This window comes from Falco cherrug, chromosome 3, assembly GCF_023634085.1.
Source record: "Falco cherrug isolate bFalChe1 chromosome 3, bFalChe1.pri, whole genome shotgun sequence".
NCBI lineage: Eukaryota > Metazoa > Chordata > Aves > Falconiformes > Falconidae > Falco > Falco cherrug.
The window spans coordinates 48,892,846-48,911,782 of record NC_073699.1 but is presented as its reverse complement, the minus strand read 5'-3'; the positions used below and the strand labels follow the sequence as shown (position 1 = coordinate 48,911,782).

Below are 18,937 nucleotides of genomic sequence, written 5' to 3'. Positions count from 1 at the left end.
GGCTCACGGCCGCCCTGCTTTTGCTAGCTTCACATGGATAGAAGACCCCCTCTTCCCCGCAACGGAAAAGGTTTTGCCTGAACGTCTGTCCCTAGGAGAGTTACTTCTGTATAAAATGGAGCGAGGATCCCCCTTTGCAATCTTAGAGCGAGTGTGGGGCTTACGAGTTCAGAGCCAGCACAACGGAGTTGGGGATAAACTTTTCCAACGGGCAGGTGTCACACTGTCATGTGCTACAGTGCTGCTAAGTCTTAAAGCTAGTCTAAATCTCGTATATGTTCCAGCAGGACATAACACATTTTAAAAGTTAGACAAATTTATATTATGTACCATCAATTAAATTCTGTTCATCGAGTTATATGCCTTGTTACTGTGATTGGCTGTTGAGAACAACAGCGTCATTAAACCATTTTCGCTGTAAAATAGGCATGTTTACTCCACAAGATGGTAAGCATATCTTCAAGGTTGCAGAAAGATTATCTCCTACTAAGATCCGGGACGGTGCTTATGCATGCTGCTCAAATCTATTATTAGCAAGCAGCAGAATGCTGTGGGTGCCCGAGTTGTAAACTGAGGACTGTAAAATATGTGCACTTTGGAGAACAGGTGAGATAGGCGTTTTCCTTGAAACGACACTCAAAGAAGTAATTACAGCAAGAACTGCCACTGCATTTATGTGTCACATACTTCACAGGAAGACTGTCTTGTATTTTGAAGCCATATAGAGACAGGTGTGTTTCAGGTACTTCTACATTACACTCAATGCACACAATGGTCACAGCATCTGCCAGCTGAAAGGCCTGCACATACAGACGTACTAGAAGCAATTAAAATTATTAGGGACCTAGACAGGATCTTCCCACAGGTTAGATCTGGGCCATGAACTGGCCAAAAGCATACAGAAACTTTTGTCTGCAGCTTTTTTGTTTCTTCTGCCCAAAGGGGGAAAAAAAACCCCAAAACGAAAAAGGAATGATTCTTTAAGGAAAAGAATACCTTTCAGGGACAGACTTTGGGGAGAAATAAAATACAAGGGATCATGCCAGTTCAGGTTTAATTCCATTTTGTCTAGATGCAGTAACCTAGCACCTGTAATGATCAATTCAAGTTAAATAAGAAGCTAATCTCAAATGAAGGCAATCATTTTTCCCACAAGCACATCAATGATAACAGCAGTACACAGTGTATCAGCCGAGAGCTGTTGCACACTAAACTGTAAACAAGCTTGTACGTGTTTCTACAGTAGGTGCAAGTTAGGTCAGGGATAAAATTATCAGAAAATTAGAAATCTCAAATCAGTCAGTATGGTCAGTTTGAACATAATTAAGTTCTGGAATGAAGACTTCCAGTATTAATTTATTTTAAAAATACAGTTCTACACCTTCTTCATTGGATATGCCTGGAAAGAGTTTAAAAATGCAGATCAAATGTATTAACATCCAAAATATATCAGGTAAGGAAAAAATAATTGTAAATTAAATGATATATAGCACTAGTAAAAGGCCTGCTACAGGACCATAAGGGGAAAGCACATCATGATTGTTTAAGACCTAAACTAATAAAAGTAGCATCAGAGAAGTATTTCAGTAGGGAAATCAAAAACTAACTAGATGGCAATGCATATCCTTTCTTTGCGAATGGATGCATTAAAAGAAAACAAAATACAGCTCACATTATTTGTACTGTATGAAAGAATATCTGAATGATTAACTGAACCCATACTAACCAGATTCTTTATATTAGCTGCTCTATCATCCTCGGGACAGTAATTCTTTATTCCAAAGAAATACACAGCACTCTCCATGGTTATTCTCTTTCAGCTGGTTCTAAACCAAGCAGCTTTGTACAGCATCAATCTCTCCTGTAACATGCCTCTGTAAGTCCGAAGAACAGTAGGAGAGGGAAAAGACACCAAACAGAAGTTAAACTATGCAAACTTTTCCTTTCTGTTTAGCTTCTCTGATAGAAACCCATTAGTAAAAAGAAAAAACACACTACTTGTTGCACTGCATTCACCCGTTACAGCATGTTCTCACATTTCTTTTGTAACATTTTCTAAAAGGTACCACATACCTGCTGCTGCAAGGAGCCTGCATTTAACTCAGTAGAGTCTGTCATTTGCTGGGCCACAGGACCTTCCACAATGGTAAGGCTTAATAGGCAGAGAAGGCTTTCTTAAGAGGGTGCACATACTACATGTTTTGGATTTTTACTGACTAGTCTCATTTGACACGGACAGCATCTTGAGAAACTGCGGGGGGAGGCAAACAGTAGCAGACACAAAATTTGTAGTGAAGGATCTCTGAACTCCTATCAAGGCACCTGAAATCCTCCATTTTCAGCACTAACACTCTGTATGGAAAAAGCTTCTCTAACCAAGTGTTAACACAACCATGCAAAATATAACATTCACAGCATTCCAAAAGGTTTTATGTAACCATGCATTATACCTATTATGCCTCTCCTCTTTATTTGAGCCCTCAGCGTAACAATGACTTAGGTCTACCAAAACAGAATTTCAGTTGGTTTGAATCAGCCAAATGATCCCCAACCTTTGCAGGGGAAGAAGAGATGAGTCCAAACACAGATGCATAAGGGGAGCTGCAGTAAATGGAAGTTCTGATTCCTCATTAACAGGAAGATTTTCCTCAAAAATTTCTGAAACAGTAACATGTATCTTGATTAGTTGTTTTGATGGTTATTCAACAGATGGGTTGAGGGTTTTTTTATTTAATTCCTCACACTAGCTCTAGATCATAATGGTATGGCCTGAAGTTATACCAAGTATCATTTTCAATTTCTGGTGTTTGCAGTATGTTATTAATTTTCAAAGTGTCTTCACTTCTTTCAACTTAGAAGCAGTATCTGGAGGCATTTAAATATAAAAAAATACTTAAGAAAATGTTTTGGTTTGGGTTTTGGGTTTGTTTAAGGTCACATTATGAGACTATTCTGGGGCAACCTCTACTTGTTTTTTGTACATAGCCTGAAAATATTTAAGCCTTTTAAAGATACCCCCAAATAATTTTAAATACTATGACATAGCAAATGATTTCACACAGAAGCTACTTTAAGAGTTTAATCACATTCACAACCAGGGAACATTCAGACTCCAACTTTAGACTCCATCTGTTAACGCTGACAAGCAGCCTTAAAAACAAACAAACAAACAAAAAAACCAAACCCCTCCACAACCCCTGAGTGAAGTTTACCTTCCCCACACAGAAGCTAAACCTCCCACTTATCCTGAAGCAAGGTTCCACTACACCTCAGCAAACTGGCTAGAAGTTTTAAGTTTTACCAGCTTTGCAGAGAAAAAAGGAGGCAATGGGTTGCTCTATTCTAGTAATTGGAACAAAGAGAAAACCATTATCTACCGATTCACTGTGTGGGTGCCCATTAAATTATACTTCATTTAAATCAGCTTTAATCAGCTACAACAAAGGTACTTGTTCCACTCAAAGATAATTAATAAAACCTGTTATCCCAAATACAGAGGTAACAGGAGAGTGGCAAGCAATGAAAATGGGGGGGGAGAAAAAAAAGAGAGGAGGATCTGTTCTACAGCTATTATTCTTCAAAGATTCCCATTTCCAAGTTAATCAACCGACATTCTGAAAAATACTGAAGAGTCACCTTCTTCATTTACACCAGTGGTCTCATACTATATTTGACAAAGTTTAATACAATAGTACATTGTAAATTTTTTTACTATGCTAAATCTAGCCAATGTTTCTCCTCACAATTATCTCCCCAGGGATGCCAGGGCTGAAAATAAATAGAAACTGAACATTACTCAAGAAGTTTTTCATAAAATATAAACTGACAAATTACTCTGTATAATATTGCATCTTTATTATTACTAGCTATTCTTAGACTCTTATTTTGCCATAATATATTCACATACAGCACTGCATCGATCGTGTATTTCCACATGTTCAGGAACTTCCTAAGTGTACTCCACAATGACTTTTAGACACCACATTCTATGGAGACAAGCAGCCTTTTAGTTGCCTTAAACTGCTTAAGGCAGGAAGTCTACCTTTACTACGTGTACACCTCATTCCCTCTCAGGACCCCTTTACAGATAATCTCAAATTTTTTCCCGAGTGCCTCACACTACGTATACCCCTGATCAGCCTCAAATATTACTTAACCTAAAGAGTGTACATAATGCCTGACATGAAAACTGCTTGTTAAACAAATATGTTAAGTGGTATGTATGCCAAACCTCATGTAACTTCAAAGGCTGTCCGACACAGCAGAACCTTCAGAGCTTTAAAGGTGTAGCAATACACAGTGAGAAGACTTTGGCTCTTTAGCGTCCTAGAGTAAGGCTACTAGAAAATATTTTAATTTCCTCTACCTTCCAAGATTACTGCAAATACCAAGAAAGCAAGTTAAAATAAAATTAACCCAGAATATGAAAAACAATGAGATCACACTTAGCATTCTCTCAACAAGGCAGCAAGACATAACATTTTTTTTTCCTTTTCAGTAACTTCAAATCATCATTCCTTCATATTATAGAATCATGCATACATTACCACATAACATATTTGCAAGAAGCCTCTAAAGTGCCTGTTTCACAGGACATGAAAACTCGATTTCTTTTAGGTAAGTATTGAGTCTTCAGTACTTGCCCAAATGCTGATTGAAATTTATTTCACAATGATATAAATTTTCACATTTTCCCTACTACAGAAATAATTTCCAAAATTAAGATTTCTTACAATAAATAATATGAGTAAACTAAGTAATTACATCTTAAATGTCTATATTAAATATAAATGGCTCATATTTCATAACACAAAGAGTAAGCGTTCAGTATTTCTTTACAAAATTTAAGTTACACAGGCCTTGTACATATGGCTTCATTAACATAGTTTGTTCTCAGTCATATCCATGAACAGAAATAGCACCTCTACATAAAAGATGCAGCCTAATGATTTCAATGAAGTGCAGTATACTCCATTAGAGAGAACATGTTTTAATTAACAGTTCTAATACCAGTTACAGTGTACAGTATTTTTACCAGTCTACTGTGTTGTAATTATACAAGACAGGAAGAAGAGACCAAATTATACACCCCTCACCACAGTATGGAACCCAGCACAGGTTCACCCCAAGAATGGCTAGAAGATTTGGCTTATAATACATAATTCAACACGTCTATTAAGAAGTGGGCAACATATTCCAACAAGAAGTCAGACTTCTGACTGCACAAAACTACAGTCAAATTTAAGTACCATTTTGAAATTTAAAACGGATTAGGGAGTTAGATACCCATTGAAACAAACCAATCTGCAAGCAAGGTATTTCATATCAATGCTTTTGCAGGTTTGACAGACATCATCCCATTTTGGGGAAAGTCTAACATTACAAAAACCAAACTTAATTATTGGACAGTTTCAAATTGTAGTTTACGAAGATAGGACATTCACATTCAGAACACTGACAATCCAACTTCTCCATTTAAACAGAGTATTATGAAAACCACCACACCAGGCTGAGCCATCATTCAGCCTAAAAATACATGCAGTTATGACAACAATCCCAGCATCAAATCACTTCAGGTAGGGAAGCAGTTCAGCTACAAGATTATACACACAGCCTTCCAAGCAGCCAGGAAGTTAAGGACAGAAGCTGAATATACACCCTGTAATATGGAAGGACACATTCTTGACATTTCCTCTAGCTTCTGGGCTCTTTAAAAACCTCCAACTACAACACACACATACACTCCCCTCAAAAAAAAAAACAAACAAAACAAAACAAACTTGAGGAGACTTTTTCCTAGAATACAGAAATTCAGAGTAAGTTGTAACATTTACTTACATTTACTTTGGTTACACAGCCCTTTCCAGATAAAGCAAGGAGCAAAACAACAGTATAAAAAAGAATCTGGTTATGATAGCTGAATATTTGAATGAAGTCAGCTTATAAAGCATTTCTAGAAAAACATATGAAAACGTCATAGAGATAGTTGAAACTGACTTCAATTAAAATGTGTAAATACCAGAAACTGACTGCAAGTTGTGAACACATTCACCAAACCGAAGAAACTGCTATGAAACTAACACAGAATAAAGCTAAAACTGATTTCATTTTAACATCTCAGAAATATCTTTTTAAACTCATTCTAACAGAAGAAAAAAAATATGTGAAATGAGCACAATTAGAAGTTGAACAAGAGAGCCAAACAGCATTATCAAACAATTTACAAACAGAACAAGGAAATAATAAAGGAAAAAATTAGAAGCTTGTGCAAGAACTCTGGAAACATGCCAATATTCAGGGAACCATTTAGACAACAGGAATGAAGATAAATCTAAAAGCTAGGAGAAATAACATATAGTTTGCTTACCAAGTTTGCAATTCAGCAGGACTGCAAAACTACCTAACGTAATTTGGGAATGACTCTAAGGTAGGACATATTGTTTTCTCAACAAAACTTTGGCACAACTACAATAAGAATATTATGCTTTCTTCTGTGAACTAAATTAACTGAAACACAAATTGGCAGGTCTATAGAACAGAGCGACTGAGAGAAAAGACTAATTAAAACTTCAAAGTTAATAAACATGCCTTCTCAACCACACAGATGGAATTCCCAAAGAATTTCAATACCATTTAGAAATAAACTTCTTTTCAATTTTACATATTGAGATGTTTGAGTTCCAGAGAAACTGGATTACAAAACAAAAACAGCTTCCAAAAAATGAAATGCAATACATATGAAAAAAAAAATCACTGAAAACTGAAACTCACACTAAATGAACAAGTCAGATTTCTGGCAGCAGTTGTGTTTAAGAAGGGATATAAAGGCATAATTCTCCATTTATGCACTTGTACTGTTAGATACCTCAGATGTAAATTCATAGACACTGTGAGAGGACCGCTTGATTAATGATTAAGCTGGGAGAGGAGAAAGTACCTTAAAATGCAGGTACAAAGCACAGTGCTGACACCACAGAGGCATCCCAAACAGGAATATTCTTTGTTTGCAAACATATTATAGTATGGAGCACTGTTATGCAGCACATTATGTAGTAATAACTGCTGTGTATTTTTTAAACATTCCTAGTGTGTGACAACCTCTGAACTCTACAGAAGAACAGCTGTTTCCAGAAGTAAATTATGTCTCTTAACTGCAAAAAACTCTCGAGTGTGCATCAAATTCTGTAATCCAGTGCATCCTACAATTTTAAGCTTCTGAGATAAAAGACATTCTATATCTTGCAGATTTACTTTTTTCCTATAGTAGGTCTTCATATTACTACGCTATACTGATCTAGGGAAATGTAGAGTGATATATTTGAAAATAAAATGCTCTGTTCTTTTTCAGAAAAAACTCAAGTCTCAACATGCAATTAAAAAAAAGTATTTGAAGGGATCAATTTAAAGTTTAAGTTATATCCCAAATGCACTTCTATTTCTATTAATAAAGAATTCAGATTAGTCAACGTCTGTGTTACAGGCAAGACTTCAACAGTACACAGCATTATTTTCAGTTAATAATTCCAAAACAGACAGAAAAATCAAAACTATATGCTGGAATTGCTCACATGAAATGTATCAACATTTCTGCACAAATGAAAGCTACAAAGACTAAAAGCACAAGATGAATATTCAATATGAAAACAGGAATTTTTAAATGAAACTCAAATTAATCCTATGAACTTCCTCAGAATTCTGTTTCAAGTCAGCATTTGACATGAGTTTATGGTAGTTTTTAAAGAGACAGACAATAAATGACAAATGACAGTTTAACAAGAAATAAGTCCCTTTAGAATTTCCAAAAAATATCTACCTATACGAAAACAATTAAAGATTGAGGTGGTTTAAATATAAGAAATACTTCCACTGACTTCTAGCCATTACAGCAGAACAACCTTTCTTATCTGGAGTAACAATTCACATTTAATTTTTAAAGCTTTGTCCTTGGTAGCATTTATTCGACCATCATATGCCCACTACGTTACACATTGTGTACTTCACGCATCCTTTACATAAAGGAAACATTTTAACGTGTTTTCAGTGAGTATTAAGAACAAATCATGTCTCAAGTATACCTAAACTGGTTGCATTTATGTTGCTCACCTACAATTAGAATTTAAATTGCTTGTACAAATACTCTAAAATTCTGCAAAAAAAAAAAAAAATCAGACTTCTTAAAACAGTATGCTTAGGTTACATTCTGCCATTGTTACCTAGCTGCCGCATTCGTGTAGTCCCAACAGTGTATGATTAATACTGAAAAGATGATCAGATCATTTCTTGTACACGTGTATTATTCAACCCTCATCTTAAGTATAAATTTGCAACACAGTAGTAACACTGCAGGTATAGAAGTAATGCTTCTTATTGGGCATATGAAAAGATTAACACTCTACCACAGTTGATGCTGGTGTATTTATATAGAAGGCTTCTCACATATCATTTCAGTCTACGGGAGGTAGATGTTTGTCTATGAACTGTTTTACATCCATCATTTCCTGTTTAAAGATAAAAGTATATATTAGTTGAAGTTCCCTATTAATATATATTCAGCTATACAATCATGTTTCAACATTTCAGTTATAATGTGCAGCCCAGCTACAAATATTGAGTAATTTGATACTTGATAGAGTCATACCACTTTGCACACAAGTCAAGGCTAATAACTCCTCTAGGTACTCAGAAGAGGCAAAATAGAGGAAAAAGAGCAAAGACTTCTATCCTTCTCTCTCTGAGGTTCAGCAGGTAAGCTACATATTAATCATCAAGTGATCTGAATAGCAGCAGGCTGAGCATGGATAGGATTGAAATGTAGCTAAACCCATAGCTTAATCTATACTTCAAACTTCTGCAAGTTAGCAGCAGTGTGAGAAGCCAGCAGCTCCTCTTAACTATTCCGTTTCACCCTTATGATGCTTCCTTCCCCAAGGAAAAGCAATACAGCTAACTAGACTGGGAAACCAATCCATGTTAAAAATATTTTTTTTTAAATTAAGTCAATGTTGTAAGAAAGAGCACGTTATTAATACATTTGTGAGACAACTCAATGCTATCACTACCTAAATGCAATACAACTGTGTAAATGTCCCAAAGGGGCTGTCCAAAGGTACGGCTCCCACAAGATGCAGCAATATCAACAAATTACTGCTGCTGACAAATGGCAGATCTGTTCCTTGCATGCTCTTCTGTTTCTTGCTCCTAACACTTTGTGTGAGTTCTGATGCTTCAGCTCACTACAGCTGCAAAAACTGAAGCCAGCAGCTTTTGCCATTTTAGCAAGTTCAATGGTTGAAAGAAATTTCTGATCAGTCCCAGAGCTGATGCAAGGAAGAGGGCCACGGGGTCATGAGCAGAGGGAACTGATCCACCCCTTTCTGGCAGGAGCAAGCCATTACATCAGCTCGGCTGCCTGCTGAGCCAGGACTAGAAATACAGGTTCTGAGCCTGCCTCTTCCACAGTGTCAACCCTCTCTCCCAGTTCCTTCAGTGCCTCCATCCACAGAACTAACAGGATTCTTCTCTCCAAAACACCAAGCTGGATTTATGCTGTGAGAATGTGCCTTCCAAGTCAGTGATTTTTATTTTTTTATAGTAAGCAATTAATTAAAATTAAGTGGGAAGGGGGGGAAAGAGCAATTTATAGACTAACTAGTCTAGTCCCAAAAACACAATCTTCTGAGGACATTCCCACTAGTCATGCAAACTTTTGCCTTGGATGCTTTTTCAGCCATGCATTCAGTTACTTACGAAAATAAGTCAGTAGCATCAAGGACTTATTAAAAAAAAAAAACAAAACCCATCAATAACAACAACAAAGCACAACACCTAGCCAACCCCCAAAACCCCACACCTAATACATATGTTTTGAGAGGAAAAAAATTAAAATACAGACCCAGCTAAAACACTGTATCATCAGAAAATTACCTCAATACATGAGCTATGCATCATGCCAGAATAAGTCCTGAAGGTTATGTTGGCTGGATTTATCATGCTCTTTAGCTTCTCAACAGTGAGAGAACCAAACATTAAAGGAACCAATGGGTCACAGTCCCCGTGGCACTGAAGAACAGCAATCTCCTTGTTGACACCACTGATAGGACCCTGTTAGGGGTGGAGTTAGAGGGCAGAAGAGAAGAAAGAGAATGTAAGTGGAGGTAAGGCTAACATCTTCACAATAAAATAACCCCATGGCACTGTGCCCTGTGGCATGACAAGTAAGTAGAATTCTTAAGGAAAAAACCCCAATGTAAAGTCTGCAAGTTCCTTGTGAAGCAACCTCTGTGTCTGACAACACAGTTAAAAAACCTGGAAGTAAAATCTTGGCACTAATTTCAGAAGAATTTAATTTCTGGCCAAGTAAAAAAAATCTGATACTTTGTTTAACCTAGTCTCTAATAAGATAGAGCCTTGCAGATGGAACAACTGGCAAATAGTAAACTTATCTTCCAGGAAAATCTGCTATATCCTTTAAGTTTCCTAGGAATGTCATTTTAAGTAGCGATATCTACAGAGTATTTCCTCATTTTCCCTACTTGCCAAACTCTAAAACTCTAGTGCCCTATTTTAAAAACTTTTAAGTTATCAAACAACTCTTAGTATTTGGTAATAACTAACGATGGCCCCTAATTCCTGCACAAGATAGAATCTGCAGATATACCCATTCCCCAAGTGCAAATTAGCTTAGGAAAGAAACATAAATACCTGAGGAAAAGAAGCCCGCAGAGGAAGCCAACAGCTGAGGGCTACAACACCTGCTAATTTTTGGTGTGTTGTAAGAGCTGTATACAATGATAAAGCACCTCCCTAAGATGAAGAGATGCAAGTATTAGAATGGTAACATTCCTTTTAATGCTTGTTTCAAGATATCTGGTTCTCCTTTAAAAGCCTATTTCTATTTCAATCTATTCTTCCTCAGAACCTATACTAAAACCAGTATTCCTGTATAACATTTATTGTGCCTTGTTTCCCTCTTCAAGCCCACGTGATCAATTCAGAAGTAAACCAGCCAATTTACTGTAACTAGCAGCTGGGGAGGGGGACCAAAAAACCATTAAATGAAGCATGATCAATTGTAACAGTATTATCACTGCTTTAATATTTTAATTTATTTGCATGCAGACTGGGGAGTTGGTGTATGGACCCTACCACAGATGTCTTACAAGTATGAAGAGAAGAATTTCCCAAATAAATCCAGACCATCAAATATCTATCAAATTAAAGTTAAACTAGAAATACTAAAAAGATTTTCAAGCAGAGCTATGTATGTTATATGCATAAAGACTTTACATAGACTATTAATTTTAGTACTTTTTTCCACACACATGTTTATTTTCCCGTGAATACTAATTATTTGCATAAAAAACTTCATTTGATAAGGCAAAGAAAAATACCATCTTACAATTTTAGAAGCACATAACATCAGCTCTTTTCAATTCAGGTATCTGGGTTTCCCACGTTAGGAAAGGTAGGTTACTTCCTTAGAAAGACACAGTTCTTTCCAACCATACCTTACCTGAGAAAAGCCTCCCAGAATAATTCGATTAGAAGGAATTCCATTTTTTACTTCTTGATCTATCAGTGCTTTAACTGCAACATAAATAAAGGTCCGTAGTAAAAAACTACTCCATTCTGTAGAACGTCTAGAAGAGGAAAGAGACCCTCTCCCCGATGTCAACAGAAAGTTAGCAAAAGGAAAATCTAGTTTGCTATACATCAAAAAGCTTCAAAGGATCTAGAGCATGATCAGAAATTCCAGTGCCACTGCATCATTTCCAAAGAGAAAAACATGCAAGTAAGTCTCACAAAAGCCCCACTGGCAGGAAGATGGTATCCCTCTCCTAACTATCCAGCATCATAAGTGGATGCTCATACAGCTCTAACCTGCTGTGTTACTCAGGTGGTCTTAAAAATACACTAAGCTTACCATGTCCCTTTCTTATTTGAGATATGAAGTGTTTATACTGGTGAATTACTCTACTTACTCATGAAGTTTAGAAGAAAACAAAACAACAAACAATGCACTTAGCTAAAGTTTGATCAACAATAATACAGTATATACTTATTACTTTCCCTAACAATTCTGTCAATGACAAATCTGTTTCAGACTGATAATTCATCTTTAAGAATGCATGGAAGTACTTTTAAGAGATAAAAAGCATTCCTAAGCATACCATTCTCCGCTGCCTGCTTGATCCCAACTTCATCTTCCTGTGAATCTGGAGAGAGTCCAATGATATCAAACCTTACAAAAACATCAACAAGAGCATTACTCATTAGAGCATCCATTCCACTTAAAACACAAATAATAAAACTGAGATAATTTCCACACAAAAATGTGTAGCTAACATCATTTAGTGCCAACCATGCACAGATTACAAGAAATAGCGAACAATCTGTGAATGTGGCTAAAAGGCTAGATCTAGTAAAAAAACCTTTTCTGAGTTTTATCTTCTGTAATTTACAGATTAAACAGCTCAGTTTTGATATTTGCTCCAAAAATATCAGCAGGAATTTCAATTTATCAGTTGCAGGTACAAAATTAGAATACCATTTGAAGAAATATATGAAAAACAAGCACAAGTTACTTGATGGGAAAAAACCCCACAAACCTAAGGAGGACTAGTTTAAGACCACTGAAATCTACCATATTTTTCTTGTTCTCTATTCAGAATAGATGTTCTAAAGAACACTTTCTAGATATCCTACTGCCCCACCAAATATTACTCACTAGTAGCAATAAATTCTACTACTACTGACTATGAATTCATACACAACACAGACTCCAGACTATACTTGTAAAATAAATTAGGGTTTATATTTTAAGACATACAGATTAGTCCTGAGGAATAACCACTACCACAGACACACAAGTAGAGAGCATACTCATGAAAGCCCTTTTATAGTAACAGAACTAAAGCAAAAAGCTTTTATACTTCCATGTGATTAAAACCAGCCCTTCTAGTTGTTCATGATTTTTAATTAAGAACAATGAGTTCAAACGCCTAGATATCTTTTCATTAGAATCATCTGCAACTGAACAAATACTTACCACGATGGCATAGCCATGTTCATGTTCAAAGAAACTGGCATAACTGGCCTAGAAATGAGAACGAACACCACTGACTTAAGACATATACTGAAATTTAATAATGAATATGCAGCTATGTCATGAAATTACATATCTCTAATTTTGTCTTACTTTTAAACCATAATTAACATTAGGTACTTAGTAGCATCTTTTCAAGAAATCTCTCTTGAAACCTGCCAGCCCAAACACATTTAATATTCAGGATTGAATTACCATTCTATGGAAAGCAAGCAAAACATTAATGGACAGCTCATATATATGTGTGTGTGTGACTGCACATATATCACATACATATTTTATATATACATACATATATATATATCCACCTCATTCAGTTATTTCTAAGTAACAGTTACTTATCACAGTTCCATACACATGCTCAGTGGATGAAGACACCTTATGCAGCAGCAGCAGCAAACCTAAGGAAGCAGCCAAATGCAGCATAGTGGTGGATCAAGTCTGGCCACACGTGCTTCTCACAACAACTGAATCTGCTTAAGGCCTGCCTTCACTGCAGGACACATTCCCACCCTTATGGTGCATTTGTCTTACCAAAACAACATCAATGGACCATGCCATGGATCAAATCCAGCTATAGTTCTAATCTACTGAAACTGAGGAACTTATGTTCTGCGGGGAAAGAAAGAAGACAAAGGGCAAGCAAAGAGAACAGCAGATATCACTAAGCTCTTTTTGTACGGCTCAGCAAAGCGTGGCCATGTGGTAAAAGAAAGAAATAAATCACAGCCCAGTAATCAGTAATACACCAAAACATCGCTTACTTATCTCCCTATTATCCATGCTCCATGTCTCCCAAGACTGTTGGAGCAAAAGACAATCTGAATTTTGTGTTAAAATAAATTCAAGATTATACTTAATTAGTTTTTCTATCATTAAGTAAATACCACATAGATCTTAATTTATTTACTGATTCCTGACACTGCTCAGAAGTATTTCACTTCTCAAACTGCACGAGAACAGCTCAAATTGCATTATTTGCTGAAAATACAAATATTCTGTGAATCTTTGAAACTTTCTGTAGGTAACAGGGAAATTTCATCTACGCACCTAAGTTTAAGAAGTACATGTATCTAATACAAAGTATATTTAATGGTCAATAAAATACAAAACCTGCTCCTTGTAACACTGGCTTTTCACAATTGAATGTTGGAGGGAAAGAAAATGCAACAAAACAACTCAATCCAGTGAAAACAAAGTCAAAATAATCTAACTTTGCACATAAAACTTTCCAAATGTTTTCATTCTGAAATAGTTACAAAAGCAAAATATGAATAAAAATGCAGATTTGACCTAAAGTAACTCACACACTAACAATATTATCAACATTTTAGAGTATTTTTTTAACATATAAACAAAATGCAGAGACATCCAAATCATATTTGACTTCATCATCTGTGCAAGTGTGTTAGTGCGTAACTCTACAGAAAAAGGTAAAACAAGAAAAATTACAAACTTACGCATGTGGGCAAATGTATTTCACATGGGGGCTCTTGATACCTGCAAGCGCTTCTGACCATCCATGCCTGTTAACAAAAAATACATTAAATGGCATTTATGTTTTGCCTCAGCTCTTACTTCTACGTCAGTGCAACAGCACAGACCAAGTATGAAATGTGCTGGATTAGATCAATCAAAACACATTTCTAGAAAAATTTTATATGAACTGTAGCATGCTACGAATATAGTATGAAACTTAAAAGGTTTGTTCTGCTTCTGAATATTTGTTGCATACACAAAGCCAGGGAGACTTTATCTAATTTGACCGTCATAGTTGCAGCACAGCTGTTTTGCTGCTCCTGTGGAGTTGAGGCAGCTTCTTTCACAGCCAACTTTGCTTATTCTGAACCACATTTCTTGATATAAGAGAGTGGCGAACTGACATCTAAGCTAACTCTATGTGGAGCCAGCCTACTCAATCAGACCTAATAACTTTGGCTCAGTTCAAATGCTCTTAGATTCATGCAGTCCTGAGCAATGCTCCAGATTGCAGCTATCTTTTTAAACTCAAGTACACGCTGCATGAATACCCAGATGAATGTGAGATCAGCATGGCAGATGAGTTATCAAGCTTCCTACAAACCAGAAAACTGGAAAGCATAATTTAAACAAACAGCTCTGAAAGACTCACTCCAGGGCTCATACAGAGATAAGCTGAGCTGGACCCAAATCTGAACCTGTACAGAACCACTGCCTGAGCCTGTATTTGGTGTTCCAGAATGCTCAATAGTACCTGTATTTCCTGATTTTTCTCCCTGCTCAGTATTCTATTCCAAACTCACCCACTAAACTAGATACTGGGAAGTTTATTCTAAGCAGAAAACATGTTTAATGACTTCATAAGTGACACAGCTGCACCAATCAGACCAACAGCAGACAAGCCACAAAAGCATGTTTGGTTTAGTTTGAATTTTAATACCATCCTGAAAAGTTAATGTATGCTACCTAAAGTTAAAGATATTTCAAGCACACAGACAGAACGGACATTTGAAACACTGGCTGTATATCTCAGCCTGCTTCCTACCAGTACTTTTATACATACAAATTGTGGGTGATATTGCATGGTATTTGCAGTATTAGGAGAAGGCCAAATAAGAAACTGAAGCAGAAATATGACTGACAAAAAAGTCAGATAGGAATTTGGGGACTTTTTTTAGACAACTGTAAGATTAATCTGACAAATTTGGAAAGCAACATTGTATACACATTTACGCAGACTCCTTAGAACAGGGGTCCTCAAACTTTTTAAACAGAGGGCCGGCACGCGGATGCAGTGGCAGGCAGTCATCTGCGGCTGCTTGGTTTCCCCCCCAACCCCCGGGAGGGGTGGTGGTGGGGTTCTGTAAATACCGGGGGCCGGATTGAGGACCCTGGGGGGCCGTATCTGGCCCACGGGCCATAGTTTGAGGACCCCTGCCTTAGAACAATCCTTTATGTTGTATATGTTGTACCTTTTGTTCAGATTTTGACAAGTATGTAGCAATCTTTAAGTGCCATTTATATAGGAGCTAAGAGAGAAAAAGAACATAAGCTCTATTAGACACTTCTCAGAGCAGAAAAAATACAGTTGGTAAACTGAAGTGAGCAATTTAAAAATTCATGTGAAGTAGAACTGGTCAGTTTAAACTGTGGGAGATTACAAAATTGCTAATTACTTCTCAAAATGGCAGTACGTCAAAGGACGTTTCAGCTAATCTGATCTGCAGTGGACTAAAGGAACAAATATAGCTAAACCACCATAATTCCACAGAGGTGTTATGACTTGTTCATGCATACATTCCAGTACACTCAGTGTATTTGCAAGCTTGAGACTGTGAGTTAGCTTTGTCATCAAAATGGAAATACATTTGTATAATGAATACAGTTTATGTTAAAAAAGCAAATCTCTGTGGTTTTTTCCCCTTGCCAAAGCCACATCAGCCAGACTTACAAAGACCCAAATTCCAAAAGCTCAAAAAAATTCTATAATCACTTGCTGAACATTTGGTGCCAAGATGCAGGCAGTACTGCTGCTTCAGCTGCATCCAACCAGCAGAAAGGAAAAAGGATAACACAAACAGGGTGGTGTGTCGGCACAACAAGTGAGAGCAAACATCCTCAGTTGTACAATACTGTCGAGTGCAAGGACTTGACCCTTTTTAAGTATCCCAGTTACACAAGTTTCAATTTTGACAGCCGATTTTTTTTTTAGCTCTTCAGGAATAGTTTGTGCCTTAAGCATTGCAAGTTCCAACCTAGAGACAATATTCACGTTCCAGGTAACAAAACCAAATTTCTTTAAAAAATATTACACAATTTTGCCCATAAGGGAGCTAAATAGACGAAACATTAACGCTACTTATTTGCAGTATCTAAGTGCCAATTCCTTTAAAGTCTCCCACAAAAAAAGGTTTCAACACACTCCTAACTTGTTAATGTCTTTAATGAATGTGTGCTTACATCTCGGCACACACAAGCTTCAAATGGAAACATTACGCCACTCTTAGAACACCTCCCAGAAATTCCCTACTCTCCATCTCTACTCAGATGTGGAAGTAACAGGAACAAGGCAAACAGGGTATTTCGCAGCTATTGGCTGGGAGTGGGAGGCGCAGTCAGAAGATCGCATTTCAGACACAGAAATTCATAGACATCCGGTGACTGCTTCGGAGCTCGCTTAGATAAACCGAGTGAGTCTGGATTTTAATGTATGTATGATATACTGAAGAAACCATGGATTAACTGCACCTAGTAGCAAAACAGCAATCCACAAGTCTGGGGGACGGGCACACAACACACCAAACAAACCAACCCCAAAAGAACTCCCAAGTCTAGACAAGCACAGGAATAACCAGGACCCCACTCTCATGAAAGCAAAAGATCTAAAACCCACAGACTTCTTTTCCCACCAAATTTGACTCAAGAACAAAAGAGGGATCACATTCAGACCAAATTAGGTAAATGATTGAAAAACCCGAAGAAAAAGCTTTTGAAGACATGCCGGAAATTTTAAATGAATAGCTGTCACCATTATTCCAGCACACATGAAATTTCATCTGTCGTTAGCCGCTGCATTCAACTGCAGCCGAAGAAGCTCAAGTAACTTTTAACTGCTCACGTCTTTACAACACGCAGCCTTATATCTGAAACTGTAATAACTATTAAGTATGTAAGGGATCAGAATACACACCCGGTATCTCCCAATCCATGAAGAAAAATGACCTAAAGGAAAAAAACAAAACCGTAGCGGTGTAAGATCGCTACCCAACAAACGCGCTAACCCACGTACCACAGCCGCCCGCACAAGACCGCGCACAGTTCGAGCACGATACGACTTGCTTGAAGGAAATCTCTGCCCCGTCCCGTCCCTTCCCGATCCCGCTGCCCGGCCTCCCCGCCGCCATCAGCGGCCGCGCCCGCCCTCGGCCGGCACACGGCGCCGCGGGCCTCGCCGGGCGACACCGATGACCTTCCCCGGCCCGGCGCAGACTCCAGCCCCGGAGCGGTCCCAAGCGCGGCCCAGCTCCGGCAGGCGAGTAACGGCGAAGAGCTGTCAGGCGGCACGGGCCGGGCCGCCCCGCCGCACCCCTCCCGCCAGGCGCCCGCCCGGCGGCGGCGGCGGCGCCCGCCCTCAGCCGGGCCTGCCCGTGCGCCTCGCCCCCAGGCCGCGGGGCCGCTGCGACCGGCGGGACCGCCGCCCGCGGCTGGGACCGCAGCGGAGAACAAAGCGGGGCGGGGGCCGCTGCCCGCCAGGGCGGACCCCTGACGGCCGGCGCCTCCCCGCTGCTCGCTCCCTGCCTGCACTCACGGCAGCCGTCGCCTTCCTGGCGGCCGGGACGATGGCGGGGAGCGGCGCCGACATGTTGTTGCCGCACATACACCGGGCTGCGAGGCGGCCAGTGGGACGCCAGCCAGGAGCGAGGAGGCGGGACGGGCGCCGGGCCAGGAGGGCGGAGGAAGGCGGGCGGCGGGTGGGAGGGGCGCGGGCGGCAGCCGCGGGCGCTGCGGCAGCCGGGGGCGGGGGCCCGGACTGGCGCCCACCGCCCGCTGCCCCGCTCCCCGCTGAGGGCAACCCCGCACCGCAGTGGCGGCCGCCGGCGGGCGGGATAGGCGGCCTGCGGGCGCGGAGGGCTGCTGCCGCCAGCGGGCCGTGAGCCCGCCCGGGGGCGGGAGCCGCTGAGGTAAAAGATGAACGTGGAGCTGGCGCAGCCACCCTTGATTCCGCCCTGGGCTTTGTAGGCGGCCTCCCGGGCCGGGCTGCTGACCGCGAGAGGCGGCGGCGGCTGCGACTGCGCTGCGGCCTGGGCCGGGTGCGGCCGCTGTAGGCCCCGGGTGTGCCGGCGCCTGCTGGGG

At 39.3% G+C, this 18,937-nt stretch overlaps 1 protein-coding gene across 2 annotated transcripts; it reads right to left on the bottom strand.

The window, feature by feature from the left end:
* Window positions 1-3,834: 3,834 nt before the first annotated feature.
* On the bottom strand, window positions 3,835-18,543 carry LYPLA1 (lysophospholipase 1). 2 transcript variants are annotated; one of them, XM_055704368.1, is made up of 9 exons: window positions 18,393-18,543; window positions 17,775-17,806; window positions 14,566-14,631; window positions 13,049-13,096; window positions 12,171-12,241; window positions 11,513-11,586; window positions 10,702-10,803; window positions 9,925-10,101; window positions 3,835-8,498 (listed from the first exon to the last, which is right to left on the bottom strand). In XM_055704368.1, the coding sequence occupies exons 1-9, from the start codon at window positions 18,459-18,461 to the stop codon at window positions 8,445-8,447; spliced, it is 693 nt and encodes a 230-aa protein (XP_055560343.1). In that variant the 5' UTR covers window positions 18,462-18,543; the 3' UTR covers window positions 3,835-8,444. The 2 variants fall into 2 exon arrangements, with proteins under 2 accessions (XP_055560343.1, XP_014138692.1); XM_014283217.3 differs by lacking the exons at window positions 17,775-17,806; window positions 18,393-18,543 and adding an exon at window positions 17,874-18,150 and having other exon boundaries at window positions 4,975-8,498.
* Between the last annotated feature and the right edge of the window lie 394 nt (window positions 18,544-18,937).

Bases quoted from the DNA above. Each gene is read 5' to 3' on its own strand.
- LYPLA1 (XM_055704368.1), bottom strand. From the start codon at position 18,461: ATGTGCGGCAACAACATGTCGGCGCCGCTCCCCGCCATCGTCCCGGCC. The intron at 11,587-12,170 runs GTATGCTTAGGA...TTTATGTTGCAG, and splicing joins CAAGCAGGCAGCGGAGAATG to TTAAAGCACTGATAGATCAA. The intron at 10,804-11,512 runs GTAAGGTATGGT...TCTTCATCTTAG, and splicing joins TTCTGGGAGGCTTTTCTCAG to GGAGGTGCTTTATCATTGTA.